This window comes from Lonchura striata, chromosome 4 (genome assembly GCF_046129695.1).
Source record: "Lonchura striata isolate bLonStr1 chromosome 4, bLonStr1.mat, whole genome shotgun sequence".
NCBI lineage: Eukaryota > Metazoa > Chordata > Aves > Passeriformes > Estrildidae > Lonchura > Lonchura striata.
In genome coordinates this window covers 32,306,450-32,325,944 of record NC_134606.1, presented here as the reverse complement: position 1 = coordinate 32,325,944, position 19,495 = coordinate 32,306,450, and the positions used below count along the sequence as shown (strand labels likewise).

Here is a 19,495-nt window from a genome sequence, read left to right as displayed (position 1 = left end):
TTTCTAAAGACTGTTTTTATTTGTGTGGTCAGCTACAACTCAGAAATGGTATAAGAAGCTGGTCTTGATCACTTCTCACTGCTAATCTCTATGTCTCTACATCTACTTATTTTTCTGAGGATGACTTACTCCAAGTGCAGAAAGAAATGTGTAGAAATTAACCCATTTGTCCTCAAGGACCAGCACTTCTTCCATATTCTAAATCAAAAGAAGATTTTTTTTTATGAAATACAAATTGATCTTATAATTTAACTAAGTAGAACTAGAACAATAAATCCCCTTTCACCTTGATCAACTGTTTACCAAAAATAAACACCCCAAGGAGTTCCTGCTTCATTGCCTATGTCAGTACTGGCCTACTGTTTGTAGTCAAGAATTTTGAGAGATTTCATTTTAAAGACTGAAAGCCTATTCACACTTACTTCTACCTGGCCTAATTTTCCTAATGATGACTAGTTTATTCTCAGTTATTCCTATTTTGTACAATTCTAGTGTCTTTATTCATGTCACAAGAACTGCATACATAAAAACCAAAGAATGATGACATGTACATCACAAGGTTTTGCTTTGCCTGCTTTGACACTGAAATGAGGGTTCCCAAAAGAGGTAATAACTTAGCACAGGGAGGCAAAATTATTTCCTACCTGGTCACCATCTGTTTCCAAGCTAACTTGAGGACAAATGCCCAAATCCAAAGCTCTGTGAAGTGTAAGAGATGATTTTCACCTGGCAACCTCCTGAGTATTGAAAGTTGCTCCAGAGGATGGCCGATTGGATTTTAGGAAAATTTTTTTCACCAAAAGGGCTGCCAAGAATTGGAACAGGCTGCCCAGGGAAGAGGTTGAGTGACCATCCCTGGAGTTATTTAAAAGACAAGTAGCTGTGGCACTTAGGGATATACCTTAATGATGGACTTGGGTTAATGGTTGGACCCTGTGATCTTTCAGATCTTTTCCAACCTAAATGATTGTATGATTCTATGAAAACCAGACTGCTCTTGGCTTCAGCTCCCTCTGGTGGGTAAACCATACCCCAGAGACCAGCAATTACTGCTAAAGGTAACCACAAAAAAAAATGAAAGAAGCTGCAGGCTGCTATATTTTTGTCAAAATACAGATAAATACACTGGATGAGCAATGATTACAACAGAGATCAGAATTAAAGCTACAACTTCACACATTTGTGCTGAGAAGTAGAAGACACAAATTTCCTGTCAGAACAGAACTCCCTTTGAATTCAGAGAAGAGGTGGGGGTTTCAGTCCATGCAGAAACTGATTCTCAGCATCTAACACTGATTAAAATGAAGAACTAGTTAAACACAATTTGTTTTTATGAGAACAATCACTTAGATTTCTTGGCTGATACTTTGAGCTGTCCTGGTTTCAGGTGAGATGGAGTTAATTTGTTTTCTGGTAGCTGGAATGGTGCTGTGTTTTGGATCCAGTGTGAGAATGATATTGATAACACACTGATGTTTGGTTGTTGCCAAGCAGTGCTTACCTGAAGTCAAGGACTTTTCAGTGTCCCAGGCTCTGCCCCTGATGCACAAAACTCTGTGAGGGAGCATGGCCAGGACATCTGACCTGAACTGGCCAAAGGGATATTCCATACCATGGAATGTCATGCTCAGGACATACATTTGGGGAAAGCTGGTCAAAGGCCACTGATGGCTGGTCAGGGACAGGCTGGGTATTGGTCAGCAGGTGGTGAGCACTGGACTGTGCACCTCTTGTCCTTCTTTATTATTCTCTCTCCTTTGCATTACAATTATTATTTTTTTTACTATTATTAGTAGTATATTTCATTCTTTTCCAATTCATCAACTGTTCTTATCTCAACCTGTGAGTTTTTGGGGTTTTTTTTCATTATTCTTTTTCTTCACCATGGGTATTGGGTGGAGTGATCAAGCATCCGTGTGATACTTAATTACTGGCTAGGATTAAAGCACATCAAAGGCATAAAGGTTGATGCCCTTTCTAAAAAGAATTTTGTTGCCAGGATTCAGAAAATATTAATTATTTGGTAAATTTCACACCCCAGAGTCTTCATTTGTTAAAATGAGCTTAGTTTCAAAGAAAAAGAAAACTATGCTTTTAAATCCGTGATTATCTTATCTACAAAACATGTATGCCCACCTATTTATCTGCTGAAATAACTGAAATTTACAGTGTATTTTATAATTTATATACTTGGGCACAAATCTAAGTCCTTCCACAAGGACAATGTGCAGACTGTATCACTGTATCCCAAATACGTCAGTTATGATAATGGCAACTTGTTATAATTCTTATGTTAAACTAAAATCAGTAAATTCTCCTCTACAAAATAGTACTTATACTTTGATTACCTCATAAAAATGCATAGAAATGTTGCCAACATCAGCAATCCAATAGAAGAGGCTTAGAATGAATCGTACTTTTCTGCTCTCTTTTCTGCCATACAATAGGCACAAATAATCAAACATTAGTTCTTGCATCTCTGTGTTGGTTCTTTCATTCAGAAACTTGTTTGTTGGTCTGAATTACATACTGAGAGTTGTTTCGGAAAAAAAGCCCCCAGTGTTCCCATCAGAACACTGCAGTTGAGTATGAAAACATTTGGGATAAGAATGGTCAGGTAAATTCATGTTCTTCAATGGACCACAACTATACTGTTCAGGCTGAGGTTCAACTTAAGCAACTGTACAGCCTATTCATGACACTGCTTATGGAATTACATTACATGTGAAGATAGCTCAGTGGATGAGAGCTGGAGATGACCTGGCAATGTGTGCTGGCAGCCCAGAAAGCCAAACATGTCCTGGGCTGCATCCAAAGCAGCGTGGACAGCAGGACAAGGAAGGGGGTTCTGCTCCTCTGCTTTGCTCTCATGAGACACCACCTGCATCCAGCTGAGGTCCCCAGCACAAGAAAGACCTGTTAGAGCTAGTCTAGGAGAGGGCCACAAAAATGCTCAGAGGGCTAGAGCACATCTTCTCTGAAGACTAAGGCTAGGGGTCGTTCAGCCTAGATAAGAGAAAGTTCTGTGGAGACCAGATTCTGGCCTGTCACGACTTAGAGGGGGCTTCTAATAAAGATGGGGACAAACATTTCAGCAGGGCCTATTGTTCTAGGACAAAGGGTAATGGTTTTAAACTTAAAGAGCATAGATTCAGACTGAAGATGAGGAAGATTTTTATGATGGGGTTGGTGAAACATAGGAACAGATTGTCCAGAGAGGTGGTGGATGTCCTCTCTGTGGAAACATTCAAGGTAGGATTGCATGGAGCTCTGTTCAAGATGTCATTGCAGGGGAGTTGAACTAGATGACCCTTAAAGGTCCCTCCCAAGCATTTTATGACTCCTTGATAACTAAGCTGCAGGCATGTGTTTTACATCACAACTTTCATTGTGAAAGAAGCTGCAGGACTTACAAAAGATGTTTCTTTCTTATTAATATTTTTCTCCTTTTAAAAAAGGAAACCATCCAATTTTCAGGTACAAATAAGAACTTGATATCAGAAGCTCTTCACAAGATATGCAATTTTAATTGGAATTCTAAGCAATGGATAAAATACCCGAGAAACCTCTTCCAGAATTATTATAATTAGCTCCTCTCCCCTTATGCTGCTTCGTATGTTTGCACTTACATTAAGTAACATAGGCTTTTATGAGGTGAGGGCCTTACATGCAAATCATATAAAGTACAGACAGACATGTCTGTAGACATGTAGGACTGAATCTTCCATGTGGTGAAGGGCTGGGGACAGAGCACATTTGTTTAAATGTGCTTACAATAATCATAGTTCTGTGCTAAGAAAGAAGTACTAAGTGATTTCATTAGCTCTGATGTACAACCCCTTTGAACCTCAGAGAAAATACCTGATTTTCCTTTGTTCTTAATAGTGAACCCAGAAAAGATTTGTTTGTAAGAAGCTCATGAAGTCTGTGGCTTAGCTGTTAAACTATTATTGTGTTATTAAGACTACTCTGCAGCAGTCATTTTATTCTCTGCAGTTAAATAGCATTTCACAGCATGTGTTTTATTTTGTTTGGCCGAACTCCAGGCTTTCTGCTCCTCTAGTAGAGCCTAAAGAGTTGCCTGAAGAGCAAGGCAACTGCCTTTAATGTATGTAAAAAGAGTTACATACATTAATGTGGATTTAAAAACACACTGAACAGGAAAAGGCATTTAGGGTTATTGCAAAATAATGTCTATTTTACATATTTATTACAGTGGTAACCCTCTCAGTAAAGTATTGCTTGTCCTACCACAAGATTCTGAGGAATGCCAAAACCCATGATATCTTCTAATCTAAAACTAATCTAAAACTAAATCCCCCTCTTTTAGGAAATAATGTATTGATGATAATTCTGGCTGAATGACCTTCTCCTAATTTTGTGTTTCTAGTCTCACCTGTCTCCAGAAGCTCAGTGGATGCTTCCTCTCTGAGAGCAAGAGGAACATACTCCTGAAATCTGTTATGCAGTTTCTGGAAAGTGCTCAGCCATTTGTTCTTCTCTTGCTGCCTGTGCGCTGATCTCTGCTGAAAATATCCCTGAAAAATGTGTTATGAACATCACTACAAGACAAGCTGTGAGAACATACTGGAAAGTTAAGAAGTTGCTCTAATCATAAAACATGATTAAAGAACACCATTACTCAAGGTAGGTGCAGCTCTTGCCTACCAGATTGCTGCACAGTTTGGCAGATGGACAGATGTGGATTTGAGACTTGTTTTAACAAGTATGTATCTCAACTGGGAAAGTTACACCATCTCCAAGATGGGGATAAAATCTCATATATCTATTTGATGACAGTGTAACCAGCATCATCAATAAAGGCTCAGGGATTATTTTCCTTCAGATAATATCTTCCAGTGCTGTACTTCATGCTCTAATGAGAAAAGCACTGCTGCTCATTTAAATACAGAATTAATTTGCACAATAAAATGTTGAAGGAAACTCTTCAGACTCAGTATTTTTTCACGTAAGTGCTTCTCAATTAGATTTCCATTGATTAAATAAGTGAATCACGTTTTTAATGAAGAATAAATTAATCTCTTTAACAGATTGGAAAGAAATGCATATTTACTCCTTTACCAAACAACTCCTGAACAGAGAGAATTCTGCACTCACCTGGCAGGCTGCAGTCTGTAAGTATTTGCAACAAAATGGACATGAGAAGAGCAGATTTTGGGTTACTCAGGGAACTAGTAAGTGAAATCTGGGAAAATGTTTTTGTTGGTGCTGGGGTCCATCAATGCTGGTTACTTTTTAAATATCACCTGCTGTTGCTCCTAAGAGCACAGGAGCAACAATTCCAAAATATCAGAAGTCAGACAAGGCAGAAGGCTCTTTTGGCTGAACAGGGACCCTTTCTTGCAAATAAGGAGAAAAAAGGAAAGGTGTATGCCCAGTGGAAGCAAGGTCAGGTGACACGGGAAGAATATAGAGATGCTTCTTGCCACTGTAGGGAGAAAATTTGTGCAGCCAAAGCTCAGCTGGAGATGAAGCTGGCCAGAACTGTCAGGGACAATGAAAGGTTTTTGTCAAATATATTGAAAGCAACAGGCAGTGAAAAATAACACTGGCCTGTTACAGGTTGAGGATGGTCACTTCAAAAACAAGGACCAGGCAGAGGTGTTTAAGGTGTTCTTTGCTTCTGTCTTCAACACAGATGAGGAAACAAGGGGATTTCAGTGCCGTAAGATGGAAGACCAGGGCTCATCCCAGTTGATCCTGAAGCTGAGCAGGATCTGCTGCTTCAGCTGGATCCCTAAAAATCTACAGGGCCTAAGGGGATTCATTTGAGAATCCTCAAGGAGTTAGCTGATGTCATTGCAAAACCGCTCTTGATTTTTGAGTGGTTTTCAGAATCCAGAGAGATCCCAGTAGACTGGAAGCTGGGTGATACTGCCCTGATTTTCAAGAAGGGCAAGAGGGAGGACCCTGGAAGTTACAGGCCTGTCAGTCTCATTTCAGTACCAGGTAAAATCATGGAAAAAACTCTTCTGGAAGATACTGAAAAACACCTGGAGGACAATGCAGCCATCAGTCCCAGCCAGCACAGCTTCATGAGAGGGAAGTCCTGCTTGTCAAATCTGATTTCCTTCTATTTCAGCTTCCTTCTGGGAATGAAGATGACACATTAAACAGATCCTGCTCATCTGAAATGTCTGAGTACAATTCTCTCTTAGAATGAACTCCATTTTCACTTTTGATGATTTGCCAGTTCCCAACAAGTGTTGAGTAACACCTGCTTGATTACCATCTGCCTCCACTGCTTTTTTGGTCAGAATGATCTCTTTTGATACCCCATGAGACACAACAGAACAGTGTCTGCTTTTGCATTATGTCAGTTAATTCTTCTAATTATACCTTTAAGTAATTAGAAGATTTTCTTTCATAATATTCCTGAGATGATGAGATTATCAGGCTTTTGCCTCATCAAACCTGAAAACAATGGGAAAAACCCACACATTCAAGGACACAAATACAAACCTAATCTACACAAAAACCTAATCTAGCACAAACCTATCAAGGTTTCTTATGGTCTGCATCAGTCAAGACTTTGTATTACTGCCGCTTCCTCTTTTGCGTTCTAGATTTACAATATGCTCTTTCTTTACATACCAAAACCAATAATGCCACTTACTGTTCTGTAAAAGTAGAAATTCAATAGAATTCCAGAACTAAAAACAAATATCTGGAAAACCTTACAACAAATCTTCGATATCTCATCTCTGATACTTCCTCAAAATTTCCAGAGGAAGTGAAACATGATGGTGATAATTTCTGGCACCACTTGGAAGCCCCCACCTCAGGTCCATCAGCTGGAGTTACAACCTCTTTCTTTACAGTAATTGTGTAATTGAGGAAAACATTCTTCCATTAATGCATTTCTTTCTGCCTCTGATTCTAGCACAAATAAGCCTAGTAAGATCAGGCTGTTGTAACTTTAAAAAAAAAATCATTGCAGTTTTGATTATTTTGCTGTGTTTAATGGCAGAAGCTTTGATCGAGTCACAGGATAAATATTTCTCAAATAAGACAGATACTCTTACAGATAATCTTTGTACATTGATACCTGAAGTGATATGATGTAATTATGTATCTCACCAAGATTGTGTACATACATGCATAGCAAATCACATTTTAACCATTCTGCTTACAAGACACACATTTAACTGGAGATTTAAATACTGATGAGCTGCATTTAAATCTGCAAAATGTACAACTAAATCCAAATTTTATGCACTCCCCTTCCTTCCAGCAGATAAAATTCTGAGCTTACAACACTTAAAATATTAAACTACTCAGAATCCTGCAGAAAAGAGGAAGTGAGATTTTAGAGTTGTCTCCACTTCTTCACATAACAGAAATTGCATTTGCTTGATATAAAAGAATCCCACAGCTTCAAATCAAAATTTCTAGATTTTTTTCCTGTGTATAATTTTTTCTGGTGACATTCTTTCCTCTCCTCAAGGGTTTACTAGTAACACTTTAAAAAATATTTTACCATCTTTTAAAAATACCTTAAGAGATATTTTAACATACAGAGAAACAACATATGTTTATCATCTGTAATTTTTAGAAGACTAACCAACCATGTTCTTAAGGCTCCAAATTCAAGATCCTTCCTCCTTCTTCTACTCTTCACTTCTACTGTCATCTTTTCTCCCTAAACAGATATCCAAAGAAGCTGAGTATTTGCTTTTCCTATTTAGCATGTGTCTCCTCATAGAATTTTTCTCATTTCCTGAACTTGCAAGACAATGACATGCCCTTCTTCCTCTGTGTTCATCAGTACAGCATCTAACAGAGTAGAGCTTGTGTCTGTGAAACAAAAATCATTGTGATGATCACAAGGAGATTCTGCCAAATTTTGTCCAGAGATTGTAGTAGAGGTCTCAATTACATACATTCAAAACACAAGAAAATAAAACAGGAGTGACACATTGTACCTTGTGCATTATATTATATGTGACATGACACCGATTTATCTTAACTCATTTCAGATGTGAGGCATAAATACCACACAGTAGTTTCTATTTTCTTGCTCCCCCACCCAATGCACCTTTCTGTGTAAAAGATAAAATAATTCATAAGCATTTATAAGGCACAAATCCACAACATGAAGATAGACTCTGAAGCAGACTAAACCACTCGGATCCAGTATATTTTATTAAAGCAAATTAATTTGCTCCAACACCTGGTCATCCTATTCAAAGGTCCACTTTGTTTCAGGGACAGCTCTGTTATTTTACTTGCTTTCACTAAGTGAAAACTTTTTTCTGTTTTCAGCCTTAGGAGAGAACTAAAACTCAGGTTTTGTATTACTTTCCCACCAACAGGAACACTAGGAAGGAAAGCACCAACCATCTGTTTGGACTCTACTGGGGGAAAAAAACAACCCACAAACAAACCCAAAAAAACCACACAGTCACAGAAAGAAAATCTTCTTTTTTATATAAACATCACATAGCCAGCTTTAATTTTGGCACATCCTTACTGCTGAGCAGGATTATCTCCTTTCCTTTAGCACTATTTTAATTTTGGAAATAAATTTCTATATGACATCCTGTACTTTTATCATCTAAACACATATGGCATGAGGAGGGGAAAGGAAAATCATAATTATGCAATATACCCGTTCACTAAAACCTGGTAATACTCAAGTGCTGATGTTCACAGAAAAATATAAAACTGATAATGCTGGAAAAATTTGTTAACCATCTACAGAGGCTGTCTATGTTTTATTGATGGGCTGCAGCCTTCTCCCTGAGCTATTTAAAATCTGTGTCTTCAAGGCCAATTGAAGCATCATTTTCACTATAGGTAGAGAACAAATGGTTCTCTACAGTGGAACAGCAGCTCTTCACATAACAATGCTTTATTCACATTTGTTTTACCTGCAGGAAATCAAAAAATGCATTACTGACAGAGATACTTGATTTAAATATTCTGCTCTGAAGAGCAAATTCAGTCAAGGCTGTGTTTATTGTCTTTCAATGACATTATAGCAGGTGATTGTTTGAGAAAAAGATTTCTTTCTTCCTTCTGTATCACTTCTTGAACGGTATCTTCCAAACTCAGGAGCAGGCTAATTTTCCCTTTCTGACCATTAGCAGACACTGCAGAAGCAACTCTGCCCTCAGAGACACCCACACACCCTCACTCCTCTCCAGTAAAGCTCTGTAGTTACAGCTTGGCTTCCCCTGTCACTATGACCTTATCCCATCTCACAACATAAACAACTTGTAGTAGCTAACCACAACAAGAGTTTTCAAATTTCTGCCCTATTTTTAACACGGATACTTCAAACACAACATCCGTAGGAACCACAGGCATGAATGCTCAGACACAGTAGCAAGGGACAGCTATGTAACATTCTCAGTCTGACGGGACATCAGGGCCTGGATGTAGATTTTCATGTCTTGTGTAATTAAGACATTTGGAGTCACTCCTCACTTTGCTCTGAATGAAGGAGAGGTAGGACAAACAGTTAGTGGTTTTCCAGTGCCTAGTCAATATGCTTTGTCTTAAGTTATTTCTGAGAGTACACCAAGCTTTCATAGGCTCCTTACATGGGCTCAGAAAGAGAGTAACAGGAAACGTAACAGTCAGGCAAACAGAAATTCTTCTCACAGACACAAAAACAGACCCATTCTGAGATGAAGCCAAATCCATGTTGGTGAAAGAAAACAGAGCAACAGAAAAACATCTACAATCCTCTTGTCCTTTACCATATTCCAAACTCGTGCCAGAATTTAGCTTTTGTTTTGTTGTATTGTCCTGCAGCAGTGAAGATTTATCCCCTATGCTCTTCTAGTTTTCCTTACAAGGATGTTTTCCCCCATCCAGTTCCTTCTCCAATCCACCCAGAATTCTCACACTTCTGGTATTCTCTCTCTTGAATGAACATCTCCTCCTCACTTCATTCTGCTGTTAACTGCAAGAGCTTAAGTGTGCCATATTGTTGAAGAAAACAATTTCCAAAAGGAAATTATTTCAGGTTCAGACCAGCTAAAGGATTTTCATAGCACAAATTTCACAGTATAACCCAAAATCATTTGTATTGCCTCAGATGAGAAGAGGACAGTATCCTTAGATTTGCACTTTTGCCACAGGTCCTCTGTGGAGAAATGCTGGCTTCTTACCTACTGGTCTTTTACTCATCAGTTGGGCACTCTTTATCTATCCACGCCACATACAACCAGTCAGAACAGGACTGCAGAAATTATCAGCCTTGATTTCAGTGTACCTGTGTCAGACTGACCAAGGGGGTGTGCAGGATATGCTAGGCACACACTGCTGAGTAATCACCTCTCTATTCAACATACTTAAAGGCAGTCTGCATTACTCCCTGCAATCTGGTACATTAGAGTGCAATGGGGCATCTCTGGTCATGGTACCCACAGCATACTAGACATTTACTACCTTTTATTTACTGTTGCTAGTATTGACACTTGTCTTCTCAGGCCAAAGATCTACTGCAAAACTCATTAATTTAAATAGAGGGTGTAGCCATATAATCAAGAGACTCTCGTCCTGATGAGTAATCACTGATTTTCCACTGCCATTAGGTCTTCATTAAAAAAAAAAAAAATAAAAAATAAAGAGTGGCAGTAGATTTTTCAACAGTGTTTAGAATTCCTTCAGGAGTCATGATCTCTTATTTACAATTGTGCCTGGCTTAATAAGAATCATTAGATTTTTCCTTACTCTCATTTATCACTGCTCAGGCCTCTCCATAATATGAAGTACCCAGATTCTTTAAATTATCCTGTTCCAGCCATCACATCATATCAGAAAATGGTATGAACGACACAAATCACCTTTCACAATTTACACAGAAGCAAAAAATGGGTCTAAAAATTTCCAATGCAAAATATTTCCTGTGAAATTAGACTTCAAAGTAATTACATTTACTAACAGAACCAGAGAAAACTCAGTTATCTTCACGAATGCATGGGCTTTACAGGCAGACTAGGATCTGAAAAAGCATGCATTTCACAAGATTACCAAGTTACACACAGTAGCACTATGGAAGGCAAGAGATGCCATTCTTATTTGTCCCTCCCACACCCTCTCATAACTAATCTATTCAGATAAATTGTCATAGCAACTTGATTTATACACCAATGATACATGTCAATTCCCCTTGGAGAACTCATGAATAGAGTCCTGCCTATCCTGGTGCTGGCAGAGACTAAAACTAAATGCCCTTCCCTGCTACAGGTTCACCGTGTACTGCCACAGCAACTTCTCCTGGCACTGGCACTCTGTGCCCGGTGCTTTTGCTCAGACTGCAGCCACGAACCTCCAGTTTATGTCAAAGGCAAGGCTGCATTGCTCAGAAAAGTCCTCCTTTCTGTACTTCACAACATTTTACTACCTGAGAGTAGAGTTCAAAAAGAAACCAGACTTTTTGAAATGATGGATGCTGTACACAGTGGAGCACACTCTTCCAAAGGGACACTGGACTTGCTCTGTGTGTACTGAACACAATGGATACTGCCCTGTGCTCCTGGTAAGGTGACTGATCCTCCTATCAATAACAAACACAGCCACCCTGAAGATCATGTAAATATATACCACAAGAGAGAAGATAGAATTCTTCCAGCAATTTTTAAGAACTCTTTCTTTGTAACAGTCTTTTCCAGTTCAATTTTGCAAAGTGAAAAGTGCAGTAGGCAATACAGAATTTAAAACAATAAACACATACCACAGCAGATAAATAGGCATTTATTAAAGTTCATCTCAAAACAAACAAAAATAATAAAATACATTAAGGCATCTTGTATTCAATAACAGTTCATACAGTAAAGATGACTTCTCCCTATACAAGAGAGCAGATAAGGAAAAAAAGTCTCACAAAGAAGTTCTCCCAAAATGTTTGATGGATTACTGATTTCCACTGTCCCACCACTTAGTCAGCAAATCCCTCCAAAGAATGCCTATTTCTCCAATGAAACAGCTACAAAATCCCAACAGTCATTGAGACATGTGCAAGAAAGCACTTTTGCCCCCCCTCAGACATCCCACTGTCTGTAAATATGGACACTGGAGAAAGACCAACAGATCAGATATTGTGGAGAATAAAGAAGCTGCACTCCTGCTATAACCATTCATTTTTGAGCAGACTAGAATATTTGGCCTTGCTTTCACTAGTATTTAGTATTTCAGCCAGCAACTAGTGAAAATGAGAACATAAGCTCTAGCCTGTTTTGCAATGCAGCAAATTGTATGTTCTCCTTCTGGTTCATACTAGATAAACAAATGACAAAGTTCTTACTTCCATGGAACAATTTATTTTGATGAATTAAACTATCAAGCCACCATCACTGTTATAGTGCTTTTTTCTTCAATTGGAATAAGAACATCAAGAAATGTTTACAGTATCATTGGGTTCACTATAACAGGATTTTACTACAGACTAAATATAAATTAATAAACACTTCAGGACTATTCATCACACCGGCTCTCTATATCCTTTGTCACATTCTAACCTTCATTTAAGGCAAGTTTGTTGGTTGATTTTTCTGAAGATGACCACATGGTCTCTAGATAAGCTTGTGTGACTAGATTTACAAGTTAGGAAATCAAGCTTTATAAAATGTTTACTTCAACAAATATGAAAGTTATTAAGAGAGAGATGGTGAGCCAGAACTGCACTGTATTAAAAGGTGGAGCTTCCTTGTACCAAAGTCCTTTATTCATCATCTTTAGAACCAGTTTTGCTTAACTATAAAAGAGACACAAAAAGAAAGTATTCAAAGTTTAGACTGTAATTCCATTTATTAGGAAACAAGAACATTATTTCCATCTCACACTGAACATGCAGATACTTAATTAACAATACAGACTGACTTTGATACTATATCAAAAGACTGAAAAACATCAAAAATTAATTCTTAAACACTTATTTCCTGATCATGAAAGTTGAAATTAAAAAAAAAACCAAAAAAACACAAATAAACCCCAGAAAAACCTCAGGGCCCTGTTGCTATTTAATTTGAAGGCTTTATCACCAGCTCTCCAAAAGAAAAAAAAAAGATGAAGTAATGGAACATTATCTTCACACATGTCTGAGAGAATTCCCATACAGAAACTTAAACAATATAAAAATAGATAGTAACATTAATTAGTATTTCTCACCTTTTAAAGCTAGGCTTATAATTAATAAAAGTAGCATGCCTATCATTACATCTATCTGAAAACCAAGACATCCACTATAAACAGACACTTTTAACTCAGAAGGACTCTGCCCAAACCTTCATCATTTACTTGCTCTTATTTAACAACTGGAACTGGTGAAAATTACCTCAACTGTGTAAAATAAAATACTTTGCTTTCAAAATTGTCAGGCAGTGATTTTTACTGAATCAGCAAAGACAAGAGGGTGGAAGAAATCAATACTGAGGGAGCAAGTAGAAAAGAATTATTCACTGGAAGAGTTGTAGCAGAGAATAAGGCTTGTAGGAGACAGCAAGGTGCTCCCACCTGGGACAGCTCCCTTTTATGTTTTACTTATGCACTGCCTTCCAGAACCTGGAAGCACTACTAACATTATTTTAAATCTTCTTGTCATATGAAGACAGAATATTTGCAATGCATTTGGTTAGCAAAGTCCTCTTATCACAAAATTAAAATCTAATTGCGCAGTAAATAAAAAAGAAACCAATGAAGTTCAAAGAGCGAAATCTTTCAGAAAAATATTCAGAAGAACTAGCATTTTAAAGCTTTTGAGAAATTTGTAAATTACAATCTAAAATAAGAAGCAGTTCTTACTCTTTCTTACAAATCTTTCAACGAAAAGAGTAATAAAAGAGAACTTGAAAATACTTACATGCTGGACACATAGATATTAATCAGACATCAAAGTCAAATCCAAACATAGTTAGGAAGAAAAGCAAGAAAAAAATTATTAGATCAGTTTTCTTCAGATATAAGTACAAATAATTTTTAATTTATATACACAGCATGTTCACAATACTGTATATAATACACTCACTTTACCTTTATTACGTCAACCCAGTTCCATCCTCGTGGAAGCTCTCCTTTGTTATCTGCAGAAAAAGATTTTAATTTCAGCACACAAGCTAAGGGGATTATTTCTCTTTCTTCAAAATTGACCCACAAAATGTTAAATATCCAAACCCCTCAATTTCTGCACTCTGAAGCCATGAGAACAGAAACAGATTTTAAAGTCTTAAACACAGTGTGTTCTTCAACCAACCTCAAAGTGAAAGGAGGAAATGAAATGGCCTTAAGCTGTGCCAGGAGAGGTTAAGCTTAGATTTCAAAAAAACATTTTTCACTGAAAGAGTAGTTAGGTATTGGAGTAAGTGGCCTAGGAATGTGGTGGAGTCGCTGTCTCTGGAAGTGGTCCAGAGGTGTCTGGATGTGGCACTTGGGGATAGGTTTAGGGATGATTATGGTGGTGATGGGTCGACAGTTGGATAGATGAACTTGAAGGTCTCTTCCAACCTTGGTGATCCTCTGATTATGTGATTCAAAGTAATTCAGTTTAAATAAAAACACCTCAGTTCACCTGAAATTTAGTTTAGAAGGTAGCTCCAATATGAGCTGGGCTAACCAGCAATGATGAATTCTGTCAAAGAATTACATTTATACAGTTAACATTAAGCTTGCCAATTACACATTAGGTTAGGTAGATTATATGCAGAAATCACTATCACAGGGTACAATGTATTGCTACAACAGGACAGTATTATCCAGATCATTATTGAAAACTGAAGGTGAACATGAAAGGCTCATCAGCAAAATTAACTGAAGTAATCAACATTTTCAATCAAAATTCTTCTATTTCATTGAAAGCATTAAGTATCTGCAGAAACACTTCTGTTTCTAGAATGCAAAATAAATTAGATGCTTTATTTTGGGTTCCTAATAAAATACTTTTGTTTAGAAATTTCATTTTTAATAATGTGAATTATTAAAATGTTGATGAGAGCTCAGCAACAAACTGAATTTTTTGCTGAAAGTAAATTTTTAGAGGTCCCAAATCGTCTCCTTCCACAAGTGTTTTTTGAAAATTTATTTTTTGTTACCAACTGAAATAAAATAAAGATGTTATTAAATCATAACTCCATAGAAAGTTGCTGTCACCAGAACTAACATCTCAGGCAAGAATTATTCATCTAGAACAAATAAAATGGAGACCACAGACCTAGAGTGGTTGATCTAATAAACAAATTACTAGTTACTATTGCTCTATCCAGCTGTCCTTGCTATAAAATTTGGATTTTCATACTGATCAAAGCAAAGATTAGTATAACGAACAAACCTGTTTTATCGGCTAGTTTTCGTTTCTGGGTTTTGGATAACTGCTCCTTTTTCTCTTTTTTCTTACTTGGTGGCACATCAGGAGTTCCAATTGAAATACTATTGCTTACTGAAGTCTGAGAAGGATAAAAGTGGTTGTAAACATTTTGCATATTAGTTCCACGTATATTCCTGTGTGATGTGATTTCTGAACCGGACATACTGAAATACCTTGACTGTCAGAAAGAAGTGATGCTGTCAGCACCCTGCAGCTTTTAATCCACATATAATCAGGGCTGTACTTTTAAAAAAATGTGTTAGAAACTGGAATTATTCTCTTCCAGTTGCAAAGGGCACCTTTTTCACTTTTAAAATTGAATCATAGAGTGTGCTTTAGTCTGAATGGATTCAGATGTCACACAGAGAAATCATTCCTTCCTCCTCAAAACAGATCTGCTGCACCATCATGGCAAACAATGAACTTACACAACCCAAAAGCCACAAACTGACCCAGCCTGACTACTTTAAGACCCTGGAGGTGCACTTATACAATCCCAAGAAGGCTGCAATAAATTGCCAGCCCTCCAATCCTCAACAGACACATCTCTGTTTCAGCTTCCTTTTTTTTGCTTCTGCTCAAAGTCTCTATTTTAATGTTATCCTGTGGGACATAACAGCAGGCTGCAAATATTTTGGTGTAACAGCAAAATAACTATCAAATAGAACAATTACCACCACAGAGCATTGTGGCACCATACTTTGCGTGCCACTTTCAACCACTAACATGTATAACCAATGAACTGATTTACAGCTTAGAACGCTAAAGTATTCAGGTTATAATAATCAATTTTTTTTTTTTTCAGTTTTAAAGGCACAAAATTAAAAACTGAATTTATCTACATACCACAGTGTTAACAGGTTGATTTTCCATGAACACCTCCTTATTGTCTTTGGCATATTCAAAAAGTGTGTATGTCATTGCAGTTCCAAGATTTGCTTCAACTTCTACCATTAATTTATCCAATATACTTTGCTTAATAGCTGAAGATCTAAAAGAAATCATTAAATTCAACTGTAAACTAGACAGGTGATAAAAAGCTTTTCAAAGAAAGAGCCCCCACCAGAAGGCCAGAGAGTGAAGCTGTCACAAATACTTACATTGTGTTGTTGAAGAAAGCATCCATTGATATGACTGGTGCTGTTTGTGGATATGTTTCTGGCCAAGAAACTTCTATTAGAAAGGCTTTGGGATCTCCACTTTCTCCTATCTGAAGAAAGAAAAACCCCAACTTTATAAATCAACAGTTTCCAGTCACTTTCTGAGGATTATGAAGCCAATACAAAAGTCTATTACTTCTTTTAGACCATCAAAATATCTTGAGACAATCTTGAGAGTTATCAGTTAGAAAATAAAGCTGTTACCTAGAAAGAACATTAAATTTTAGACATCAATATTAACACTGAACCTGCAGATTTTCATTCTAGAAGCAGCAGCAGAAACCGTCAAATCTCTTTTTATGGTTGGTTTTTAAATTCCTTTGCTTAAAAGCTACTTTGTAGTATCTTCAAGCTAAATATTATACTATCACATATGAGAACAGAAAATATGAAGCCTTTCCCCCCCTCCATGCATCTAAGCACAGAGCAACATGAAAACGAGCTACAAGTCAGGTTTGAAATAAAAATGATAATAAACTAGTAACCTAAGATTGCAAAAATAATGGGTAAGAATATCAATATTTATGTCTTATACCTACAGGTATTTTATTTCCCAGTATGTAAAAGACTTAAGAAGTCAGTAGAATGAGTCTGGATTTAAAAAAAAAAAAAAATTACTGCATACTACTGACATACAATCAAAAATAACTGCTTTACACAAGGATTTGGAAGATGAGCACAGTAAGGCTTCTAAAATCACACAAAATTTTCCCTTATTTGCCTCATTATAAAAATCAGCCTTTATCTAACTATGTAGAATAAAGTGTGTCCACAAGAGAAGTCCTAATCAAGGTAATGCTATGGTTCTTCAAAATTAAAAAAGTAAACAAAAAATTGCTGCTTTCTTATTTACAATATCTGTTTCAGCAGACTAGACTGACATTCAAAACCACTTGTTTAGTGGTAAAATAAGTAAGACTTTAAATCAAAAATCTGCAACTTTTTCAAGGCATTTACAGTTAATTTCCCACTGCCACCAAGAGCAGAACTGGCTGCAGTGTTCACAGGGTTCTCTGAGGAAAGCACTCTCTATGCAGTGCAAATCCTACAAAGTCCCACAAATTCTTTCTATCTTCTCATGCACTTACTTGCATTATGACTTCTCACATGACAATTTTTTCTTAATGGGAAAGATGTATTATTGACACTAAGTTTTATTGTATTTGAGTTATCCTAACTATCCTAAATTATTTTTTGTCTAATAAAAATCAGCAACAACCAAAGCTAGTGAAAAGTACAATGACACACTTTAGGCTTGTAGGCATGTCATATTTTCCATTTTAAATAAATTAAATTTATTAAGAATGATCCAATAAATGAAGAAAGGCTACTCTTACACAGCTGGGATTCCAAGTGCGTTAATTAATTGAGCTGATTCCCATTACAATTAGTGATATTATTCTTAAGTTATTTGAGAAGACACAGAAAGGTGATTTTAGATGGTTTCTCCCTGAAACAGGCATATGGCATTTTCAGAAGTCTCCCTTCTGTCCCATAGGTGCCTAAGTAAAGTTTTATAGCCATCAAAAGATCTGCCTCAGTCTGTGTCCAGAAGAACTTCCAGGTTTTTAAATCTGAGAAAGCTGGTGGGAATTTAATGCCAGAATCTAGTTGTGTACCTTAAGCTTATGTCATGTCCCTGCATGTTTGTTCTGATGAGACCCTGAGTGCACACGCCCAAAGCATTTTGTGGATTTTCTCCTTAGCAGGTAAACAAGACATGATCAGTAATCTTTGGACAAGAGACTGGAACCTTGTAACCGAGCAGTTAACAAAGGCTCCAAATTTTACATAGAAACATCTCTATACATCTCACCATTTCTGACCTGTTAGGGTAAATATTACACAGCAAGTTGGCTCCTACAGAGAACTTGACAGTTCTGGCTATGCAGGGCACAGACATGCCTGGCTCAGGGACAAATGGCTTGTGCTGCCAAGCAACAGGGCAAGAGGAAACCGGCAGAAACTGACAGACAGGAAGTTCAGCCTGAGTATAAGGAAGAATTCCTTTAATGTGCAGTGACCGAGCACTGGAACATTATTCAGAGATGTTGTGGAGTCGCCCTCGCTGTAGATTTTCAGAAACCATCTGGACACAATCCTGTGCCCTGTGCTCTAGGATTACCCTGCTTGAGCAGGGAGATTGGACCAAATGATCCACTGTGGCTCCTTCCAACCTCACCCGTTCTGTGATTCTGTAATAAACCCATGCTGGGAGCAGGTTCACATACATGACACTCTGTGCTATGAAGCACTGTTGTACCAAACATCCTGAAAAATCGCCCTGCGGATCTATCCTTTACTGCACATCGGATACCTCTTTCGCCCCTAGTGCGGCAACTGCAAGGCAGCAAAGTAACTTCAAGGTGTAGCTTGGCCTTACCCTGTACTGGAAGGACACCGGGCTGAGCTCCCTGAAGCACAGGTCTCCCTCGTAGATGGAGCGCAGCGCTTCCAGCTCCATCTGCAGCCAGGGCCAGAGCAGAGGTTACCGACCGCGGCCCGGCACGGCGCTCGCACCGACGGGCTCCCAGCGCGACGCCGCGCCCGCCCCGCCGCCGCCCAGCTCCCTCCTGCCGCCGCCTCTATGCCGCCCTCCCGGCCCTGGTTCCGCTCTCCCTCGGGCAGCGGGGCCCCGAACTCACCTCCTGGTCCTCGTTGGCCGCCATGCCCGGAGCTCCGCGCTCCCAGCCCGGCTCCCAGCCCCGCTCCCTCGGGCCCGGCCCGGCCCCGCAGCCGCCGGGGCTGGGCGGGCCTGGCTGGCGCAGCCCCGCCGGACTCGCACGGACGCGCCTTCCCCGAGGGCAGCGCGGGGCACCCGCGGGCCCCGCCCCCTGCCCTGCCATTGGCCGGCTGCGCGTCCCCCCGCGCTTCCTCCTTCCTCTCACTGGCTGCTTCGCAGTGACGTCCCCGCGCGGGCGCTCCTGACTGGTCCGAGGGGTGCAGCGGAGGCGCCGATTGGCCGCTCTCGCTGCCCCTCTGACGCTGCCCGGCGCTCGCTTCC

General features: G+C 38.7%; 1 protein-coding gene across 1 annotated transcript; it reads right to left on the bottom strand.

The window, feature by feature from the left end:
- Window positions 1-11,714: 11,714 nt before the first annotated feature.
- Window positions 11,715-19,275, bottom strand: RWDD4 (RWD domain containing 4). The gene is made up of 7 exons (XM_077782901.1): window positions 19,137-19,275; window positions 18,875-18,955; window positions 16,432-16,541; window positions 16,178-16,322; window positions 15,296-15,410; window positions 14,005-14,054; window positions 11,715-13,837 (listed from the first exon to the last, which is right to left on the bottom strand). Exons 1-7 carry the CDS (start codon window positions 19,158-19,160, stop codon window positions 13,754-13,756), a joined length of 609 nt encoding a protein of 202 aa, XP_077639027.1. The 5' UTR covers window positions 19,161-19,275; the 3' UTR covers window positions 11,715-13,753.
- Between the last annotated feature and the right edge of the window lie 220 nt (window positions 19,276-19,495).

Coding starts and splice junctions, on each gene's coding strand:
- RWDD4 (XM_077782901.1), bottom strand. CDS start 19,160: ATGGCGGCCAACGAGGACCAGGAG. Junction 15,411..16,177: donor ATCAACCTGTTAACACTGTG/GTATGTAGATAA, acceptor TATCCTTCTCAG/ACTTCAGTAAGCAATAGTAT. Junction 14,055..15,295: donor AAAACTAGCCGATAAAACAG/GTTTGTTCGTTA, acceptor CTTTTTCTGCAG/ATAACAAAGGAGAGCTTCCA.